This window comes from Eschrichtius robustus, chromosome 3 (assembly GCF_028021215.1).
Source record: "Eschrichtius robustus isolate mEscRob2 chromosome 3, mEscRob2.pri, whole genome shotgun sequence".
NCBI lineage: Eukaryota > Metazoa > Chordata > Mammalia > Artiodactyla > Eschrichtiidae > Eschrichtius > Eschrichtius robustus.
In genome coordinates, this window is record NC_090826.1 from 45156930 (window position 1) to 45178401 (window position 21472).

The 21472-nt window shown below is 56.7% G+C and overlaps 1 protein-coding gene across 3 annotated transcripts in view; it reads right to left on the bottom strand.

Moving 5' to 3' along the window:
* Positions 1-691: 691 nt before the first annotated feature.
* Positions 692-21472, bottom strand: part of GLIS1 (GLIS family zinc finger 1) — a 226254-nt gene continuing 205473 nt past the window's right edge. For all 3 annotated transcript variants that reach the window (XM_068537974.1, XM_068537975.1, XM_068537976.1), the window contains 6 exons: positions 18598-18708; positions 14422-14554; positions 9303-9459; positions 4327-4505; positions 3635-3802; positions 692-1184 (listed from right to left, as the gene is read on the bottom strand). In XM_068537974.1, the coding sequence (XP_068394075.1) occupies positions 1027-1184; positions 3635-3802; positions 4327-4505; positions 9303-9459; positions 14422-14554; positions 18598-18708 (906 nt within the window). In that variant the 3' untranslated portion in view covers positions 692-1026. The remainder of the gene's footprint in view (positions 1185-3634; positions 3803-4326; positions 4506-9302; positions 9460-14421; positions 14555-18597; positions 18709-21472) is intronic.

The following is a 21472-nucleotide window of genomic DNA, read 5'->3' on the forward strand; positions in this document are numbered from 1 at the left end:
CCTGAGGATTTGTTTTTACAAGCTGACCTTCAGGATGACATGGTGAGACACAGGACACTGTTCAGGGCACCTGCATAGGCCTGGGCTGTGGGGAGGGCGGCCGCCTTGTGGGAGCCTTGGTGCCCTCCGAACTGGCCTCCTCTTCCCTCCCTCCTGGGCCACTCAGGGTGGGTGGGGCTCTATGTGAAAAGGATGTTCTCTGCACCCCCGCCCGCCTGTAGGGGCCCTGCCTCTGCCCCTTTGTCCGCTGGAGGCTGTTCGGGCTCTGTCGCTGGAAGGCCTGCTCTGCCCTCCCCTGGCTTCCCCTGTTTACCCAAAGCCAGTGCCAGAATTGAAGCACGTTTTCCCACCAGCTGAGGAGTCAGTGCAGAGAGCAAAGGTCTGGTTCATACAGGGATTCCAATTTCAGTCCCAGCCTTGGTCTGCTTGACTGCCAGTGGGGGTGAGCCTGCCTTTCATTGATGTCCGGGGACCAGTGCCGGTGTCTGTAAGGCCCACAGCACGTGGTGGCGGCCCTGTGGTGCGGGCCCCCGTCCCTGCCGAGGGAACCCAGGGACCGAGCTGGGCTCCGCACCTCGGCTCTCTTACACACGCCTCCACTGCTCTCCTGGTCTCAGCCTCTAGGCTGAATCGCAAAACAGAACCGGGCCCCCAAGTCTCATTTCCAGTTTTTAATGTTTTTCTTGTAAAACCAAAAATATAAAACTGGCAGGGGAATGGAAAACAAGTTCTGTACATTTTATATACACGAGGTCTGTGATTTCGAAACCATGGCGGAAACAAAAGGAAGACACGGTCAAGGGATGCCACAGGTCATGGATGCTGACGGGCACCTCTGAGCACCTGGCTCAGGCTCGGAGGCTCAGTCCCGGCCAGTGCTGCGCAGCTGCCACAGACCAGGCACCCCGCGCTCTGCGGAGCGGTGGCCTGGCTGCTCGGGCTGCGTGCCCCGAAGGTGGGAACAGACGGCGGGGCGGGCAAGGGAGCGTCTGCGGTGGAGGTCAGGCAGGTGTGGGCGGCGTTCCTTCAGGTGTCTGTGTAGATGGAGGGGATGTGACTCAGGCAGTGGTCAAAGGCCCCGTTGGGGAAGAAGCCGCAGTCCTCGGGGCCGCTGGACACGACGTCTTCTGACGACTGCGGTGGCAGCACTGTGGGGCATGGGGCCTCGGCCAGGGCCTCGTAGCCTGTGGGTGTAGGGGGACAGGGTCCAGACTGGAGAACTCAAGGGCCATGCCTTGTCATCTTTTCCCAGCTCCCAGACCCCACCCTCCTGCCCAGGCTCCCTCGTCACGGTGTCCCCTCAGCAGGGTGCTCTGAGCCCTCCGCTCTTCCAGATAGGGGAGCTGGTGGGCGGGGAGGGGGCTTGGGAGGAGGCTCCCTAGGCCTTGTACCTCCAAGGGGCCCAGGGCAGTTGGGGAGAGAGGCAAGGGCTGGCGTGGGGCAGCCCATCACCCAGTGCTGGACTGTGGGGCGGAATGTGGGGAGGAAGGGGAGGTCGAGGTGGGACCATCACAGCTCTAGCCCTCAAGGGCTGGTTTTCTCCTGGCAGAAGGACCCCAGCCCACCGCCACCCTTTCAGGTTCCTCTGACCCAGCAGACACAAGAAACCCAAAGAAGGGGGCCAGCACTCATTGGGCGTTTACCAAAAGCTCATTTAAATCTTGTCTCACTTAAGCTTCACAACAATCCTATGAGGTGGGATTCATTATCCCATTTTACAGGTGAGAAGACAGGCTCAGAGAAGGCAAGCTCCTTGCCCCAGGTCATAGTAAGCAGGGGAGCTGGGATTTGAACCCAGGTCCATCTGGCTCTGAGACACCTGGCTCTTCCACTGGACACACTGTCTCTGGGGTGGGGGCCTGAAACCTAGAAGGAGCCTAGAGAGGTCGTCTTATCCAGTCCCTGACCTAAGGACTCTGTCCCTGAGCTGCTGTCATGAATTTGTATAACCTGAGACAGATGGGTCTCAGTCTTCCTGTCTGTGCAATGGGATCTGACCAAACTAATCCTGAGGCCCCATGGCCCTACCTTGTTGGTCCGGATTCAATCCTGTGAGTCTGCTCTCAGCTTGGCAGAGGAGGTGTGGGCAAGGGCACTGGATGCTGGGCTGCCACCCAGACAGCAAGGGAGAGGGGAGGCCAAAAGAACCCCCTACCCAGGTGTGGGGGCATGGAAGCTGCCTCTCGCCCCCCCCTCAGAGCTATTTATTTCAGGGCTTGCTGCTAAACCAAGAAAATCCCGCCTAGAGCTGGATGGGGCCAGGGGGAGGATGGGGTGGTGAGAGCTGGCAGCGCTGGAGACGGCGGCGGCGGGTGCCTAATCACGCACCAACCCACGTGCAAGCAAACACGGAACACGCCCTCCCGCCCCCCGCAGACCTGTGGTCAGGTTCACATCTGCCTCTCGTGCATGCGTGTGACACATGTCCACTCACAGAAGTATGTACACCGTACCCGAACACACAGGCACACACGTGCACACAAGCATGCTCATATGAAATGGCCCAAACATGCTAATACACAACCATGCACACACACGTGTACACACACAGAGGGGAATCACAGGAGGAGGACACATGTGTGCACAGACACGGCATGAACATCAGCACAAGCACGATGTGGAGCACATGTCTGCAGACACAAACACATGTGCCACCGAGCTCCTTACACACATGGGGGGCTGACACTGCCGGGAACCCACCGTGCTGGCCCTGCATGCACATGCATGCACATGGCCACACAGATGTGCCCCACAAACACGTGTAGAAAGAAGACACGCACAGACCCGGAGCGTGTGTGTGAGCAGGAACACGGGTCCACACGCAGGTGACCCACAGGTTTGTGTGTGCTCCGCTGTGGCCTTGGTGCTTGTCCCTGGTCCTTATCCCTCCACCCCCAGCCGCACACACCCCGAGCTGCCCAAGGGGCCTCTGGGAAGGGTCTCAGGCTCCCCTTTGTCTGGGGCCCCACCATCCTGCCCAGGCCTTGCAGCTTCCAGCTAGATCTGAGCCCCGAGGCTGATCTGGGGTGGGCTTGGCTTGGGGACTTCCGGTACCACCCATCTGATGCCCCCGCTCTGACCAGGCCTGGCCCTGGGGTCTGAGACCTCCACTCGGGCCGTACGCAGCCCTCCCCTCTCACTGGGTTCTCCACCCCAGCTGGGGGCATTACTCGAGGAAGGCCCAGGGCCCTGAGGGGGACACAGATGCAGCATAAGGAACAAGCACAACCTCTAGGCTCTGTCTCTTCCTACAGTGTGGCCTCTGTGGGCCTCGGTTCCCTCATCTGTTAAACGGGGATCAGTATTTGTCTCATTCCCTGCTGTATTCTCAGGGTTTACAACTGTGCCTGGCACACAGTAGGTGCTCAATAAATATTTAAAAGGAAGCATCAGTTAGACGGGGAGCTCCTAGTCTGATTCTTCTCTGTGTGAGAGTGTGGAAGGAACACTGAGGCTGGGGTCAGGCAGCGTGCAAATCCCCACTCTGTGGGGTCCTGGGGCCTCCCTGCGCCTTTAGCTCCACCTCTGTAAAGTGGGGACGACTCTACCTCATAGGGCCGTCCCAAGGCTGTGGGACAATATGCACGAAGCACGCGGCACAGGAATGGAAAGGAAGCATGCAGGCGGGGCTTACCTGTGGCAGGTAAAGGTGCACTGAGGCCATGGTAGCCATTGGGCCGCAGGAGGTTGAAACCGTGGGCCTCCCCGGCCAGTCCATCCCCACTGGCGGCCTGCTCGGCTGACCGGTAGCAGTCACCATAAGGGAAGCAATTCTGGATGGAGTGGAAACTGCCCTGGTAGCCTGCAGGGGGAGTCAGCGGGGGCTGCATTCAGAGGGAAAATGCCCAGGGAGGGAGGGGATGGTCCCCCACTGCAGTGCTCAGCCCCCCACACTGTCCTGTGGGCATGGGGGGTGTGAATGAGTGAAGAGAGCCCCAGGGTGGAGGAGGTGCCGGGGGTCCTGCCCTGCATGGGGTTGGGCGAGGTGGTCTCACGTGGCTGTGCCCGACGACAGTGCTTGGGGGGAAGGGACTGTGGGCCCTCCCCCGACTTCCGCTCCGAGATACCCCATCACTCACTGCTCCTCCAAGCAGCAGGCCAGTCCCACCCCCAGCCATCAAAGGGAACGCTGTTCCCTTTGATGTCTGGTCAATGGAACAAACTCTTACTCAGCCCTGCCTCCCGGCTTTTCCCAGTGTGGCCCTCAGTGCCTGCCATCATTCCGAGTACCCACCTGCCACCCCCAGGCCAGTGTCTCCTGCCTCTTGGGCAGCCTGAGTGGAATCGGTGGGTACATATGGAGAGGGCCCCCTGGCCAGAGCTTACCTTGCGGGCTGGGCAGAGGCTGGGGCGGAGGGCTCTGGAAGGGCGGGTAGGGTGGCTTGCTGGGGAGCGTGGGGAAGGACTGGCCCCCTGGAGAATGGCTCTGGGAGGATGGTGGCAGCGGCGGTGGCGCAAGCCCCTTCAGTGGGCTGACCATGGGTGAGAGGAGGCCGGGTCCCAACCTGGAGAGAAGAGACAGCCCTTAGCAGGATGGGCTCTGGGGCATGTGGGCGCCACAGGCGTGCCTGCCACTTCTTGTTCCCCTCCAGCAACGGTGAGCTCACTCACTGACCTGCTCTAACTTACAACAGTGCAGTTAGAAGAGGAAGCTTTTATTTCTGATTATGTTCAAACCGGAATTAAAATTTTAAATCCTGTAAGCTTTAGAGTCCAAAGGAACCACTAAAGAAAAGCTTCTATTTGGTATTTTGGACTGATAGTCAAGACCACTGGTTATAACCACAACCTCTGGAGTCAACAAAACTGTTTAAAACCCCATCTGCTCTCACTGCCCATGTGACTTTGGGCAAAATGCTTAATGTCTCTGAGCCTTGGTTTCCTCACAGGGTTGCTGTGTTCTCCACCTCGCAACTCCACTGCAACTCTTTACCCAGGGCTAAATACCAGCCACCCCTGCTGGATCCCCACACCCTAACTCTGTGCAAGCCACTCTGGTCACCAGCAGGATGAGTCCAGGAACAGCCCCACTGAAAGCCGGGGCAGTTTCTCAGCAGGAGAACATCCCAAGGCACTAACAGTCACCATTCACCCATTGAACCTCTGCCTCGCTCCAGACCCTGTGAGAGATGTTCACAGATCAGAAAACCAAGGCTCAGAGAGGTTGCCCAAGTTAGTCCCAGCCACACAGCACTGACCCCATGGGTTATGGTGAGGATAAAATTAAATAAAGCAATGTAGACAAAGCACCCAGTATGATGTCAGATACATTCTTAGCCACACCGTGAATCATCAGCATTATCATCAAGGTGAAAGGAAGGAAAACTAGCACTTAGGTCTGATGTCCAAATTGGCCTCTAGTCCTCTGCATGGTGTACTTTTAGGGACCTTCTGTCTCCATCTCTGGCCATCTCTCCTCCACTTGCACACATCCTGTGATGGGGGACTCACCACCTCCCTTCGTACACAGCCTGAAGGGGTGCGGGCCTCAGCCCGTACTCTCTGGAAGCTCACGTTCTGAAACGAGCCTGCAGCCGGCCTGAACCCAGCTGAGCCCCAGTGGGCTGTGTAACTAGGCTTCATGTCACTGTACACCAGGTTCCTTCCTCTTGCCGCCTTCCTAAGCCTCTGAGGTCTGCTCACAGGAACCCAAATGACCCTGGGGTCAGGGGGACTTGGCTGAAGGCTCACAGCCTATGAAGCATTTATGTGCACTGCAGAAAGAGGACGAGTGTGAGGGCTCAGAGTCTTTATTTTCTTGTTTGCATTAATGGTTATGTTGGACCATTCACGTTAGAATACTCTATGAACTCAATGTCACAGCTCCAGGTGAAGCTTCAGGTGACCTTTTCAGGCTAGGCATGTTACCCCTGCCCACCCTCCAACACATGAAGAGGTGTGAACAGACAGATCAGTGCCTCTCTCTGAGGGGAGCAGGACTGTCTCAAAACAAGGAAAGATCTGGGGAGAGGTTGGTGGGCTTCACGTCTGTAGCTCTGCAGGGTGCCCATGTGCTCTAACTTGAGCATCCTGCTGTCACTGCCCCTGTGATGACACTGCACTGTCATCATTCCCATGTCTGGGACCCCCACCACTGTGTGAGTACGCTGAAGACAGCAGAAAGGGGCTTCCACGCCAGGTCCCTGGTCCCCAGGCCCAGCATCTAAGGCCCTGGAGGTACACGTCAGCCTCCGTAAGCTGATGAACTGATCCTCATCGTGACTCCATGAATTAATTGTCATTATCATCAACATGTATATTTTTAGACCTGTCTCACAGGGCCATCAAGTGGGTCTACAACTGTGCTCTATAAACTGTGTAGGGCTGTGCACAAGCCATGGGTCCTCATAACCAGTTCTCTCAGCTGAGGCTGGGTCCAGGTGTGGCCAGGAGGGTGGGTCTTCCTCCTTCCAGCCTGCTGAGTGGTACCCTCCTGTCTTATGCCCACCCCATCCTGGCACCCACAGCCCAGTTCTTCCGCGACTTCCTGTCGGTCCCCTCCCCTGGGAGCCCCTGCGGGGAGGGCCAGGCCTGGTCCTCTCAGTTACTCCCTGCTCAGCACCGGGCCTGGCACGTAGCAAACAGCTGATAAATACTAACAAATGGGCTTCTGAATCACTCAGCTACAAAATCCAGAGATTAACGGCACTGCAGACTTAAGGAGAACCAGATCCGAAGGGGAAAAAACATGCATTTTCAAAGTTTGTTTCTCCTGTCTCAAACCTGCCATAAATTCCCATTTGCCACCTTCACAGCCAGTGAAATTAAACAGAACACGACTCTCCCCTCAGCAGACATGAAGGCTGAGGTTATACTGCTCTACCTGAACTCTTTAAAAGGAAAAAAGATCATCTGGAGCTCCTCTTCTGAGTCATGCAAATGATCCCTAAATCAAATATTTTTGCTTCAATTGGAACCTATAAAAATTAATATAAAACCTCACTGGCCTGGCAGACTAGGGCTTCATACCTCGTACGGGGCCGGGGAGAAAAAAACCACCCTATTGAGAGTCTTCTCTTAGCCAGGGTAAACAAATTTGGTCATGAAGTCAGGCCCTCTTAGCATATTTTTGAGTGAATCAGATAATTCTGTCAAGCTATTTAACGTCCCAGCAAACCACCAGGGAGCTGCGAGTGGCCTTCCATGTTGACTTTGGCAGGAAGGGGAGGCTGAAGGCCGTCCCCCCTTCCTCGCCTCTTCTCAGGGGCTGAAAAAAGAAACCCATTCAAGCTGGGCCTGGGCCTGGTGTCAGGCGTGAGGGCCCTTCTCTCGGGCAGCCCATGGGAGCCTGGGCACCTGGCTGGTGGGGATGGCTTGCCCGTTGCTCCTGCAGGCACGGGTGGCCGAGCGGGCCTGGGGCCCTGTCTCCGTCCTGTCATCACTCTGCCTCTCGCTGCAGGAATTCTTGATGGGCACTTATGCAGGCGGCAGGGAGGTGACGAATGAGGCGGAGCAGAGTGCACAGGCCTGAGAGGGGAAAGGCCTCTGGTTTATTTTTCTTTCGTTGGTGATGTTTTGGGGCTGGCTGTGGGTGAACAGGTGGCCTGAGCCAGTGGGTGGGGGACAGGGGGGTAGTGTCCAAGGAACCTGTACCGGGTGACACATACATTGTCAGGCATGTGTAGCTGATCCTCACCACCTTCCTAGAGGAGGGTATTTTAATGCCCATTTTACAGAAGAGGAAACTGAGGCTTGGGGAGGGCTTGGTTTTCTGGGTCCGCCTTTGCACTCCATCATGCTGCCTCTTTGTGGCTCTTCCCCTACTCATAGCCAGTCTTCCCTGCTCACCCAGGGGTTCATCTCTGACCAGCCCTCCTCTCCCCACCCAGCCAGAGTGTCCTCAAGTCCTGCTCATTCCATGGCACTCATGCCTTCTGAGTGTTCCTCCTCCCTCCCACAGGTGCTGGCTCAGGCTGCCATCCACCCACCTTGGACGCTGCAGTCCAGCCCCACACTGCAGGCTGTGCCTTCTCATCCCCAAACCTGACCTGCTCACTGCTCAACACCCTTCAGACAGAGTCCTGTCACAGGCCCCGTGATCTGGCCCTGGTGACCGCTCTCCTGAGCCTATCACCCCACACGAAGGTTCAGGCTTCTCAGAACACACCAAGCTCTCACCACACCTGCCCATGCTCTGGCTGCTCCTTCCTCCCAACCTCTCTACTCGGCCAGCTCCTACTTAACCTTGGAGGCCCGGCTTAACACCACCTCCAGGAAGCCTTCCCTGACATCCTCCCCCCCCACACTGGGTTCTTCTCTGGGTTTCCACAGCGCCTTCTGCTTTCTTCCCTGAGGGCACTTGCGCCGCATCATCAATCCCTGTAGGTCTATCACAGGGAGCTTCACCAGGGCTGGCTGGGGGCATCAGTGGCCTCAGCACCAGGCCCAGGGCCCTGCCCTCATCAGGGGCTCAATAGCTGGACACTGAATGAACGGATGAGTGAGTAGCAAGAGGAGCCCTGGACAGCGAATTTGGTAATGAACTCAGGCTGATGGCCCCACGCACAGGCGGGCCACAGCTGCAGCCTTGAGAAGGAAGGGCAGGGGAGGAGGAAGGTGATGGGACCAGGCCTTGGGGGACAAGTTTGATCAAGTCAAACTTGGGGAACAAGTTTTGATCAAGCAAAAGTGGCAGGGAGGGCAGGCGGTAGGGCTGTGAGGCTTCCCTCTGCCCATTTGCAAGGAAAACAGATTTCTGAAGCATTAGGGGCCGGCAATTAGCACATTCCTCGTTTCCAGCCAATTAAATGGCCACAATGGGAACCACCCTGAATGCAGAAAGAGGCCTCCTCCCTCCAGTGATCCTGCAGTAAGGGCTTCTGGACAGCCCTGGCGGGCCGGCCAATGGTCACAGCTGCGTCGGCCGGAAGTGGGGACGAGACCAGGCGGGCCTCTCTGGAGTGGGCGGTGGGCAGTCTGCTCACCAGATACACGGTGCCAAGCAAAGAGAAGTCAGGGTGAGGCTCCCAAGGAGGCCTGGCTGTGGAAGCCCAGAATGCAGGGTCAGGTGGGGATGCAGCATCTTCCCAGGGCCGCCCCCCAGGGAGTAGAAGGGGCACGAGGTGAGGCACTGAGAAGCCCCAAACTGATATCATCCACCTGGTAGGGTTACTGTGAGGCACTGATGAAATCGTGCACGGCTAGTATTTGGTACAGAGCACAGTACATGCAGGTGCTGCATAAACGCTGGCTCTTTTCATTATTAGTAACAACCATTTAGTGTGTGGGACGCCTGCCCTCACCTGCTGCCCGTGCAGGTGCCCACCTGCTGTCCCGGAGGAGGACTGGCTTGCTGTACATACCCATCCCTGGTGCTCTCAGCCGTGGGCAGAGGGGACAGATGATGGTGGGAACTGGTGGTGGCGTCCAGTGGGTGGTGCCTGGAAGGGACATCGTGCATAGGGGGCAGGATGCTTGATGCGAGCCCATTATGGGGGGTGATGGAGCCGGGATACACGCCTGCAGGGAAGCAAACAAATATCACTGGGCTTCGGCCACTCCCCAGAGATGGCTGCGGATGCCCCAGAAGCCGTGCGCCTGCGGAGAGAGAAAGACAAGAAGGGAAACCAGCGAGGTTGTATTCATAGAAGGTTAGGGGCCCAAACGGGGGAGACGATGGCCCCACTCTGCTCTGTTCATGCTGTAGCTGAAGGGCTGTGTGCGGGACTGAGGCCTGTGCTGAGAGCAGGGGTGGACTGACAGGGGCTGTCAGAGGCATGGGGTGGTCGGGCTGTGTGTGTGCGTGTGTGTTTACTGGGGCAGAGGGGTGTTGAATGGAGCAGGCTGCCTCAAACCTCTGGGGCTGTTCTGGGAAAGAAGGGGCTTGCTCTGTGTAGCCCCAGTAGACAGAGACCCTGGAATGAAGAGAAGTTTGAGAGAAGCAGACTCTAGCTCCAGGCCTGGCCATTCCTTCTAATAGGCAGAGCTGCTGTAGGGTCACAGGCTGCCTTTGGAGAAAATTAACTACCCAACCCCAGAGATGTGCAAGCAGCGCCGGGATGTCTGCTGTGAGGGGTTCTAGAGAGAGAGGATGACTATGTAGCTGGATGGAAGGCTGGCCTGGGAGACTTGGGAGGAGGGATACCACAGATGGCTGTGTAGGCTGTACACTGCACAAGGGTCCCGACCGAGGAGAGGTGTCAGCCATGCTCTAGTCTCAGATTCTAAACCTCTAGCAGACACCTGCAGGGTGGTACCACCTTTTATCACCTTTTACTCTCAAGGGTCTTACCCTTGTTAAGAAGACAGGTGGGCTAATGAATCAAATGGGGGACACTAGTCAGTCCAGGGTCCCAACTGAGGGTCTGAGAGTAGTTACTGAGGCCACTGCTTCCCAAATGCCTTCACCAAGGAACCCCAATTAGAGGGGAGAATGAACCCCAACTCTGGGACTAGAGCCTGAGAAGGTCACAGCAAAGGCTGCAAGTTTTGACGTTCCCTATTTCATCTGAAAAAAAAAAATGAGGCCAATTTTGCACCCCTTCTTTAATCTGGCCATGTTTATTTGAACATTAATAGAAATTGACATCATTTTCCCAGAAATCAGTTCATCAAGTTGATGCCCTGGGAGGACTCTGTGAACCTGGGGGCTGTGCCCCGAGCTGCACTGATGCAGCGTCCACTCTGTCAGCTGCTACGTTTCGAACATCACTCTGGTCATCGTGGATCCAGACCCAATGTTCTCAGCACCTCATGAGGACCATCTGAGAACACACCACACTCCTTTCATGGATGCAGTAAAGGAGGAACTTTTACCTTCTTAGGTGGTTCTAAGGCTAGCCCATCCCAGGCCTGCAAGTCAGGGAACTACTACCAGGAACTGAGCAGGGCTATGGCAGGGATTGCAAGCTCAACGCCTTAGGTGGCACGGCAGGGAGCAAAGTAAATGAACCGGCAGGGTTTACGGTAGGGGACTGTGGCACCACACAGGTTGTAGACCAAACAGTTTGCAACCCCTGGCCAGGAGTTGGAGCAACAGACATCCTATGGAAGGGTTACATTAGGTGAAATTCTAATCTATTATTAACAACAGTTAATTAAGAATATACTATACATCAAGCTCTTTTTCCACACTATCAAGTTTAAGCATCTCAACAACTGTCAATCGGGCAGATAATATGATCTCATTTAAAGATGAAGAAACTAAGTCTTAAGAACTTCGGTGATTTGTCAAAAGTCATGCAATGGGCAGCTAATCAGGCCTCCCATTTCCCAAGGAAATGGCCTGGGGCTCCAGCTCAGGCTGCAGCCTGGATGTCTGGCTAGGGCCCTCTGGTCCAGGCTTCACTGTGGGCTGGCTGTGAGACCCAGGCTCTGAATGGGCTCCTGGGAGCCTCCGCCTCTCAGCCCCAGTCCCTCCCGCTCCGTCTCGGGGACCTCTGTTCCCACGGGCAACATCCATCGGCCGTCTCCTTCGGCCACACATCCCTCCCAGCTTGGTCAGGAAGGCACAGGAGGGGGTTTCTGCGGATGGGGCCTGGCTCAGTGCTGCCCACGGCCTGCTCCGCTCACCGCTCTCTACGGCACCTCCTCACCTGCCATCTTGAACCAATCTGGGAGTCTGACAGCTGGGAAGGCCTAGAATCCTGATAAATCCTGCTCCCTCTCCCTCAGCCATGCTGACCTCATGCTTCTCATGTCCTCACTGCCCATCACGTTACCAGGGTCAGCTGAGGGAGGCCTGCCGGGTAAGCTCCTGAGGGTTTCCTGTAAAGAGAGCTGGTCCTCCCTGATGAGAGACAAGCTAGAGGGAGCTTCCCATAGTCAGACAAATGAAGATTTGAGGCCACCCTCACCAGCCCCTCCCTAACCTCACCCCTCTGTTCTGGACTCTTCTGTCCACACTCATCGAATCTGTCCCATTCCCCCTGCCTTTGCCCTGCCTGGTCCAGGTCCCTCTCTGTACAGCCCCCTGAGGATGAACACACGGTAGGCAGCTGAGTATGCGGACCAGGCATGTTGAACATGTGGACAGACAGCGTGTGGGAAGGAGGGAACCACTGTATCGTGAGGAACAGCAGGAGCGGGGACACCATGGGGCCTGCCCGTTCTCTCCCCAGAACATACCACTTCAGGCTGTAAATCAGCATCATCAATCATCAGCCGTGAGCACTTAACCTCTGGCCCCAACATCTGTTCCCAACCGTGCCTCAGGCATCTGCTGTAGGGTCTGTAGAAGAACCTGACGGTCGAATCCCAGGGGGACCCAGGACTCCTGGGTTTTTCTGGCTGGTCCTTTTCTCCCCACTGTGCTGGAAGCAGCTCAAGGACAGGGACTAGAACAGAGCCTGGCACACAGTAGGTGCTCAGTATGGCGAGATGTAGCATTGGCAGCAGGGAGGCAGCAGATGGTTTGGTTAAGGGCACAGGCTGCAGCCAGATGGCCTGGGCTGAAATTGGCCTCTGCCATTTACTGGTTGTGGAACCTCAGCAAAAAGTTACTTAAGCTCTCAAGGCCTCAGTTGCCTCATCTGGAAAAGAAAGAGCATACTAGCATGTACTTTCTGAGACTGATGTGAGGATTATGTTAGTTAACACACATATGTATAGGCCCTAGAACGGCTCCTGGCAGCACATATTCAATAAATGTTGGCTGTTGCATTATTAGGAGATGGATGAGTAAATAGTTACTCTTCTCCTTCACCATGAGACACAAAAAATAATGATAAAATTCTCAGTCACATGGGTTCATATAAGGGATCACATCCACAGTCCCATTTGTTGCCACGGCAGGTGTGGGACGGGGCGGGGAACTGAGGCTCAAGGCAGGGGAGACACCCCTCACTCACTGTCGGAGCAGGCCTGGGCAGGCTTGGTATTACCCCAGTGCCCTTCCCGTCCACGATGCTGCCTCAGTGACTTCACTTCTCATCTGCAGCATGGGCTCACTGGTGACTGGATGAGATGATGTTTGTAAAGTGACCAGCCCAAGCAGGTGCTCAAGAGATGGTTGTTGCTGGTTCCGACTGCTGTTGCTGGGACAAGCCCTGGGATAGCATCTGGGAGAACAGGCTTCCAAATTGGATCTGTTGCTGACTTTTCTGGATGACCTTGGGTCAGTCCTTTTCCCGCCCAGACCTGAGTCCTCCCAGGGTAAAAATGATGCGGCTGCAGGACCTCGGCCCCAGGGTAGCCATTATTAATCAGTCCCAGCCCTCTTTCCTGCTGAGCCTCAGAATCCTTCTCAACACACAGCTCCAGCCACAGGCAGCTGGCACTTGAGATGCAAACCTTTATCCCTAGACTAGGTCATCCCTAGGGTCTCTTCTCTACTAGGGTCCCTATTTTAGCAACTCTGACCCTATGAGAAACAGCCATGGCAGATGGGCCCCCTAGCTGGAGGGAGGTGGGTGTGGTCCCTCCTCCATGGACCCATCCTCCTGGGGTGTCCTCACCTTTGTGGACCTGTATGAGCACAGACCCTGTGAAGGGCTACCTAGAGAAAGAGGAAACACCTTCTCTTCCCGAGGTTGTTTGGTGAGCGCTTTGACACAGTTTTAAATTTGCTGCAACTCTAAAGCTGAGGGGGGAGAATTTTTAAAAACTAGAAAATAAAAAATGTTTAAAATGGTTGGGGTAATTCAAGAAATCCCGAAGGGTGGGAAAAGCTTTTTGCTCTGATACTGTGGTTTCTTTGGGGGTTGGGGAGGGGGTAGAGCACAAGCATTATCAGCTGGAATCCACAGGCCACACTGCCCTTTTCTGGGCTGGATTCCCAAGCATCCAGGAATTCCTGCCAGGGCCTGAGACCTGCTCCATGGCCCGCGGCAGCTGGGAGGGACACACAGGCTGCCTCGGCTGGACCAGAGGCTCTGAGTGTCCGGATGGATAGGCTGCAGGGTTCCAGGGATTTGGCGGGCCCTATCTTATGATGAGCTGGAACTGATTATGGCCAAGCTGCCCACCCCCTCAGAGCCTCGGTTTTCTCCTCTGAAGCAAGGAGTCGTGGTGGGGAGTACATGGGACTTTAAGTTGGGGTCCAGGCCTGAGCCCTGAGGCAGGTCCTGAAGGAAGTGCAGGAGCTGCCTTCGTGAAGGGGAGGGGTGTGGAGGCTGGCAAGGTGTGTACAGTGGTTCAGAGGCAAGAGGGAGCATGGGGTGTTCGGGAACTGCGTCCAACGTGCCAAGGTTGGGGCAGGAGGCGGCCAGGAGTGCCTAGGCCCCGTGAGGCCTGGGAGGCCCAGCTGGGAGGAGCCTGGGCTTCATCCCACGGGCAATGGGGAGCCACAGAGGAGTGTGAAGGAACATACGCCTGGTCAGATAAGCTGCAGAGTCAGTAAGCCCCAAGGAGTGGGTGCCCTCCAGCAGGTCATGCCCACGTGGCCCCCGCTGCCCACAGAGCCTGGCCGTCCTCCTGGAGGGCTGGGTACAGGAAGGGGCCCTTCCGGGCTGTGCGCCTAGCCCTGCCTCCCTGCTTGCGTACCTGGGAGCAGCTCCTGGCTCAGGGTGCGGCCACCCTTCCCGTTGCTGGCAGCCAGCTGTGTGGATGCGTGGAGCTGCTGTAGGGCCAGACACTCGGTCAGGACATCGGCCTCGGCATCAGGGCACACGTGCAGCTGGCGAGTGAGCAGAGAGAGAGAGGGTGTGAGCGCGAGACCACCTGCCCACCGGCAACCCTTGCTTTAGGGGACAGGGCAGGAAGGACAGTGGCCCCAGGGCACGACCCCTCCCTCACTGTACCTCAGTTTCCTCATCTGTCAAATGGAGCTAATTATGTACACAGCGAAGGTTGTGTTAGTTCAGGGCTGAGAAGCAGATGCTAAGGGAAGATTGAACATGCAAGGGTTTTAATAGGGAGAGTGCCTGTGTGAGAGAAAACAGGGAGAGCTGGGCAGGCTGGGAGAGCCGTCAGACCAAGGGAAGGAGGGAGGGAGAGGAAGCTTCCTCGACTGGGAGCCTAGGGACCAGGGAGTCCTCAGGGAGCCAAAGTCTGCTGGGAGTCAGGGGGGTCCAAGTCTCCCAGGAAGGGGTCTGGCCTCACATCCCCACAGGGCCTGCCGGGCTCGGTCTCTGGCTGGGAGCGCCCGCAGGAGGGGTGGCCTCGGCACAGACGCTGAGAGGGCATCAAAGTGCAGCAGCTGGGGCCTCCCAGGTAGCTGGAGCTCTGTGAGGCCCATTCTCCGGGCTGCTGCCGGGGTGACCAATGCCATGGAGTAAGATACAGGGGGCGCGCAGTTAAGGGTCTCCTCTCTGGCCCTCCCCTCCCCTGCCCGTAATAAGCAACAATACCCCTCAGGCCAGGCTGCTGTGAGGAGGATGAGAGGATGGGCATGAACGCTTGTTGAAGGTGCTGTGTCAAGGGCTGGCTGGCTCCACTGGCGGAGTCCCCCAGGCTCACATGACAGTGGGCTCGCTGGGTCGATACCTGGCCTTGAGGGTGTTGGCTAAGAGTACGCTTGGGCGGGCAAGTCTTTGGCCAACCGCCCTCAGCTGTCCCTAAAGACAGACTTGAGCTCGACACCTCAGACCATCTTCACGTCTCCAGATGGGGCCAGATGGGCACAGAGAGGGGCTGGTTGGGGCCCTTGGGCAATGGGGGGGGGGGATGGCATGCACCAGGATGGGAGGGCCCACTTCTCCCAGGGAAATCCCAAAGCTGACCATCAGAGTTCTGAAGATTGGCTTGTCCAAACCCTCATTTTATCTGGGACGAAACCAACCCAGAGAAGGCAAGAGCCTTGTCACATGTCACACAGCAGCTGGGAGTCAGCCCTGAGGGTTTTTCTACCCTCTCAGGCCAGCTGGGCCAGCACCCAGGCTTGGGGAAGGCATGCCCAGCCTCCCGATGGGCTCTCGGCTCCCTGACCCAGCAGCTGTTTTCCATGTAAGTTAAGTTTCTGGCAAAAGAGGGCCAAGGCATGTTCTTACAGACCGCAATGTCGATCGGATTAGGAGCAGCGGGAGAGGAGAATTAAGGAAGAAAAGCATTTCTAATTCTCTCTGAAACGCAGCAGGGCTGCCAAAGAGCTGTCATAATATAAGGGTCGCTTTACCCAGAAAGATACATCATCCCCGATGGCTTTTAATGGATGCTTATTGTTGGGAAGTTTGCAGATCTGCGGCCCCGGGTCCCTGGGGCTCAATGCAAGCCAAGCACAGGGCCTGGGAAAACCAGGGCAGGATTCTGGTCCTCGGGCACCAGTCCGCTTGGGACGGAAGCCCCCCCCCCCGGTGTGGAGCCTGGGCCGTTCCCTGTCCCTGCCCAAGCCCCTCAACCTGAGAGCACTGGAGAGAGCTTGGCCCCGGAAGCAGATGGGTCTGGCACTGTCACTCCCACACTGAACAACTCTGGGCAGATTTGTTACCTCCCTGAGCCTCAGTTTCCACATCTCTAAAATGGGGGGAAAATTGCCCACGTCCTAGTTATAGTGAGGACTAGATGAGATACAGTCTGTGAAGCACCAGGCTCGTCTCTCCTTTCTCAGGGTGAACGTGTGTTCACGGCGAGCTCGTGGCCCATGCTGTGAACATGTCCCTACTCTGCTCTGCTGCTTCCAGGGGCTCCCAAGCCTGCCTGTTCCCTCCTCATTGTCTTTGCCACTGAGGCCTGCTTGCTTCCAGCACGCCACCTCTGTATACACCCATCCCACGGACTACAACAGTCTATTTCTCCAGCCTCTAGGCCTTTCTCTGCTTTATTCATGCCGTATCCACAGTTCTGAGACCAGTGCCTGGAGGACAGGAGCCGCTCCATAAATCTTGCCGAACAAATCAATGGGCTCTTCCCCCTCTGTCATGCTCATGTCCCCAGGTTGGCCCCTGGTGTTTCTCCCCCCCCCATACCCTCCCTGGCACTCAAGCACCCGTGGGCCCGGTGGTCCTCGGGAGATGTGGGTTAAACCCAGCGGCTCACACACCGCCTGTCCAAAATAGAACCTGCTGCTTTCTTCTGCAGATTCTCTTTCCTGGTGAAGGGGACCACCACCCATCCGTCCATCCTGCCCCCAAACGTCTGACACTGATGCTCCTTCTGCCAGCCCCTCCACTGCCTAGCCAAGCAGTCGCCAAACCGAATCCCCTCCCACCTGGCCCCAGGTCAGCCCCCACTGTCTCCCCTGCTCCCCAGCGGTGGCCTCCCTGCCTTGAATTTCCCTCCAACCACCTCGACCCATTCATTCTCCACTAGGCCCCAGAGCCATCTTTCAGGGTGACAGGCCCCTTATTTGCTTATAACCCCTCGATGGCACCCCCTGTCCTCAGCCCAGACTCCTCTGCAGGGCTTTGGGCTGTCGTGTCGCCCTGTCCCCACCGCCTCCCCTCCGTGTGGCCTGCTGCTCAGCTCCAAGACAAGTAGGGGGCCCACTGGTCCTCACATAGTGATTTCAGCTTCAGTTGCTCTCTTGCGCACCATCTTCACCGGCCCAATGCTTACTCCTTCTTCAAGACTTAACGACAACACCCACCGACTTGCGTTCTGAACTTTTACTTTGGCCAAGTACTGCTCAAAACCCTTGACATAATTTACTCACTTAATCCTCATGACAACACTTTAAAGCAAGTCCTCTTTGCCCCATCTGACAGCTGAGGACATGAAGAACAAAGGCGCTAAGACGCGTGCGTGCCCGAGGCCACGGGGCTAGTAGCGGTGAGCCCGCAGGCTGGCCAGAGCGCACACCACTGCCCCACCCCTGGCCCCATGTCACTTCTTCCACGACCCTCCCATTCCCACCCTGACGGGCTAAAGCCCCTTCTCTGTGCCCTGTTCTCTGCACACGTCTATTGCAGTCTTTGTCATATCTCTTTATGTCTGTCTCTCACTGCCAGGTCCCCATTGAAGGTGGGGACCGTGGTTTTGTATTTTTGCATCCTTGATGCTTGACATCAAATATTTATAAACAAGCCATGGCCAGTGGGCAGATGGATGAGAGAGGAGCTGGTGGACAGTCTGTGGGTGGATAAATGCCCGCTGGCTGAGGGTGAGGAAGTACAGATCTTCCTCAACTTATAATGGGACTACGTCCCCAATAACCCACTGTAAGCTGAAAATACCACAAGTCAAAAATGCATTTAATACACCTAACCTACCAAACACCATAGCTTAGCCTCACCTACCTTAAATGTGCTCAGAACACTTACACGCACACAAAGCCTATCTTATAATAAAGTGTTGAATAGCTCATGTAACATATTGGATACTGTCCTGAAAGTGAAAAACAGAACGGAGGTCTGGGAACAGAATGGCTGTTAGCGTATCAGCTGTTCACCCTCGTGATTGTGCAGCTGACTGGGAGCTGCGGCCACTGCCGCTGCCCAGCATCACGAGAGAGGATCTACTGCACATCGCAGGGCTGGAAAACGATCAAAATTCAAAATTTGGAGTATGGTTTTTACTGAATTTGTAAAAATACCATCGTACCATCATAAAGTTGAACAATTGTAAGTTGAACCATCATAAGTCAAACCATCGTTAAGTCAGGGACTGTCTGGACACTTGGGCTGGTGGGAGGCAGATGGAGGGCAAGGGACAGCGGCACCCTTGGGTGTGGAAGGCTGAACGCACGCAAGCAGTGTGCCTTGTACCTGCCTTGATGCTGGACGGGAGGCCGGGAGGCCGGGTGGGGGCATCTGCAGAGATGGACCTGGAACGGAGCCCTCTTACCTTCTTACGCAGCTGCTGCTCTTTGGCTGCATGGGCCTTCACGTGCTTGCGGAGGGAGCTGGGGTCTGTGTAGCGCTTGGAGCAGCCAGGGATCTGGCAGGCGTACGGCTTCTGTAACATCAGAGGGCAGAGGTGGGGTGAGTGAGGGTCCACCTGCCAGGCCCAAGGTACCGCTGCGTGGCCTGCAGTGGGGAGGACGACTGGGCAAGGGGCGGCTGCAGGCTCACACCCTGTCCCTCCCTCCGTGTCCTGGGCCAGGAGGGGTCTGACTCAGCCAGGCCTGCCGATGGGTGCGGGGAAGGTGCCTGGCCTGGCGGTGAAGGAGGGGGTTTGTGTCTCCATTCTACCCTCATGCTGGGACCTCAGGTAAGTTGCCTCCCCTCTCTGAGTCTCACTTTTCTCCTCTGCATAATGGGGCCAACTGAGTTCTAAGGATTCTTTCTTTCAGCTCTAACACTAGCTCTGAGAAAATATACCCTTTGGGGCTCATGGCTGCAGAGAAGCAGCAAGTAGACAATGAGTAAAGTGAGGTGGCTGCCTTGGAGAGGAGGAGGAGGAGTAGGGCAGGGAGATGGAGGAGAGGGGGACAGCACAGGGCAAGGCGGGCACAAACATTGGAGCCAAGCTGCACAACGGCAGGGCCCGGGCTGGGAGCAACTGACCAAAACTTGCCGTGGGTCCAGAATCACAGGTCCTTGACCCAACAACCGCAGGAGACCAGAGGGAACTGGATCTCAGACACAGCCCTGGGGAGGCTGTGCCTCCATCTGTGCCCTTTGCGTACCTTCCCCTCAGAGCCCCATCCCTCCTCTAGAACGAATCCATGCCCACCGCCTCCCCTAGCTCCTGTCCAGACCCCACCCTGCTCTCTGCGCCTCCAACCTCCCCTCACACTCACAGCCAGAGGGCCTTTCTCACAGGCCTGGCCATGCTCTCACCTTCTAACCCCCCTTGGCTCCCTGGTGTCCTTGGATACAGCCCACGTCCGGGCACTGATGGCCCTTTGTGACTTGGGCCCTGCTTGAGTCCTCACCCCTCCTCCTGCCCCTGCACACCCACCGCCCAGCCCTCGTCACCTCCTCTCCAACCTCTCCTCGAGTCTTCTTCCCACTGCCACCTCCCGAGCTGCCACGGGCAGCGCTGTCCACCTGCGCTGCTGGGTCTGTTCAGTGGTGAGTTTTCCTCAGGAGAGGCTCCCTTCTGATTCATCTCAGGCCCCAGGGTCTGACCCAGGGCAGGGACCCTGTGGCTCTAACTGAATTCTGAGCTCTCTGTAAGGGCCTCCACAAGACCTTGCTTGGGGACTCCAGCTGCTACTTGAAGTCCCTAAGGCGCCCTTTTTGAACACATCTAGTGGCTCCGATTTCTCGGGGCCTTCTGGCCTCCAGCGACTGCAGGGGATGTCATGGGGAGGGGACGTTCGGAGGTGATGCCTATGTCCCCGTCAGACACGCCCACTGGAACTGCCCCCCAAACCTCAAGGCGAGTCAGCCCTTCTGGACCTCGTGGGGAGGGGGAAGCAGAAAGAGACGGCCATACCTTGGTGCTGCCACGGAGAGTTGCCAGGTTAAAGAAACGGAGGAGAGCAAAAAGAGAGAGACAGAGCAGTGAGAGGCTTGCCTTGCTCAAAGGAAGGTATGGGCGGGAGGGTGGAAGGCAGGCCTCAGACCTGTCCCCACACAACCACACGGAGACACAGACACAGACCACCAACACGCTACAGGGTCCCTCTCACACAGGCCTGCTCCCTACCCCAACATATGCGCGCGTGCGTGCGCGTGCGCACACACACACACACACACACACACACACACACACACATAGACACACACTTTCTCTCATGGGCCCTACCCTGCCCTGCCCCAGGCCCAGTCCCCTGGGGACGCTGATACAAATCCACACGCTTTTGTCAAAAAGCAAACAAACAGAGCTCCGTGTGTGCAGGCACCCTCGCCTGGAAAGAGGGCACAAGGCCCATCTCTGTGTTTGTTTTTCCAGGGCCTGACGTGTGTAGAACATTCCTCTGGCCCAGCTCCCTCATGAGCCCTCAGGAAACCCTGTGGCTGTCCCAAGCAGAAGCCAAGGCCCGGGCCTGGAGTCCCCACACCAGCTCCGAAGCCTCGTTAACAGCAGGACGCTCACCGCCGTGCTGTGAGCATGGAGCACCTCACAGCGCCCTCACCTACTGAGTCCCCAGAGTGCAGGCCCTGCACGCGGGGCTGGCCACCCACGATCTCCTTTCAGTCTCACACCCACCCCGGGAGAAGCATCCCCGCTCTGCCGATGAGGATATCGAGGCTGATGCTTTGCCCAAGACCTCACAGTGAGTGGAGTGCCCATGACACTCTGCTAGGGTGCCCCCTCTCTTCTGCAGCCCTGAAGGGTCCAGGGAAGTGGGCAAAGGAGAGATTATCACCCCCTTCTTCCCTATAAGGAAATGGAGGCCAGGGCAGGATGGTCTGTGGCGGTCGGGACATGAACCCTACGTGGAGTGCCTGGGACATGGCAGGATTTAGTCAGCATTCAGTCAGTGAGTCATAGGTCAGGAAAGGAGGGACTCAAGTTTGCTGTGCAGATCCTGTGTCTGGGCTCCACATCTGTCACCTCAGTTGATCCCCTACCCCTCTCATGTGAGGTAGGTGTTTGAGGAAACTGAGGCCAGAGAGGATGGGTGGCAGTCCTCGGACCTCCGGGACCAGGTGGAGGGCCAGGGTTAGAACCCAGGCTGGTTCTCTCCAGTCTGTCCCACTGCTTTCCTGCCCATGGAGAGAATCCCATGTTCTCTGGTGTCAGAGGGGAGCTGGGGACACGACTGGGTCCTCTCTGGAAAACAAGGCCCAGCCTACATGGGGCTGACCCAATGGGCCTGAGCCTT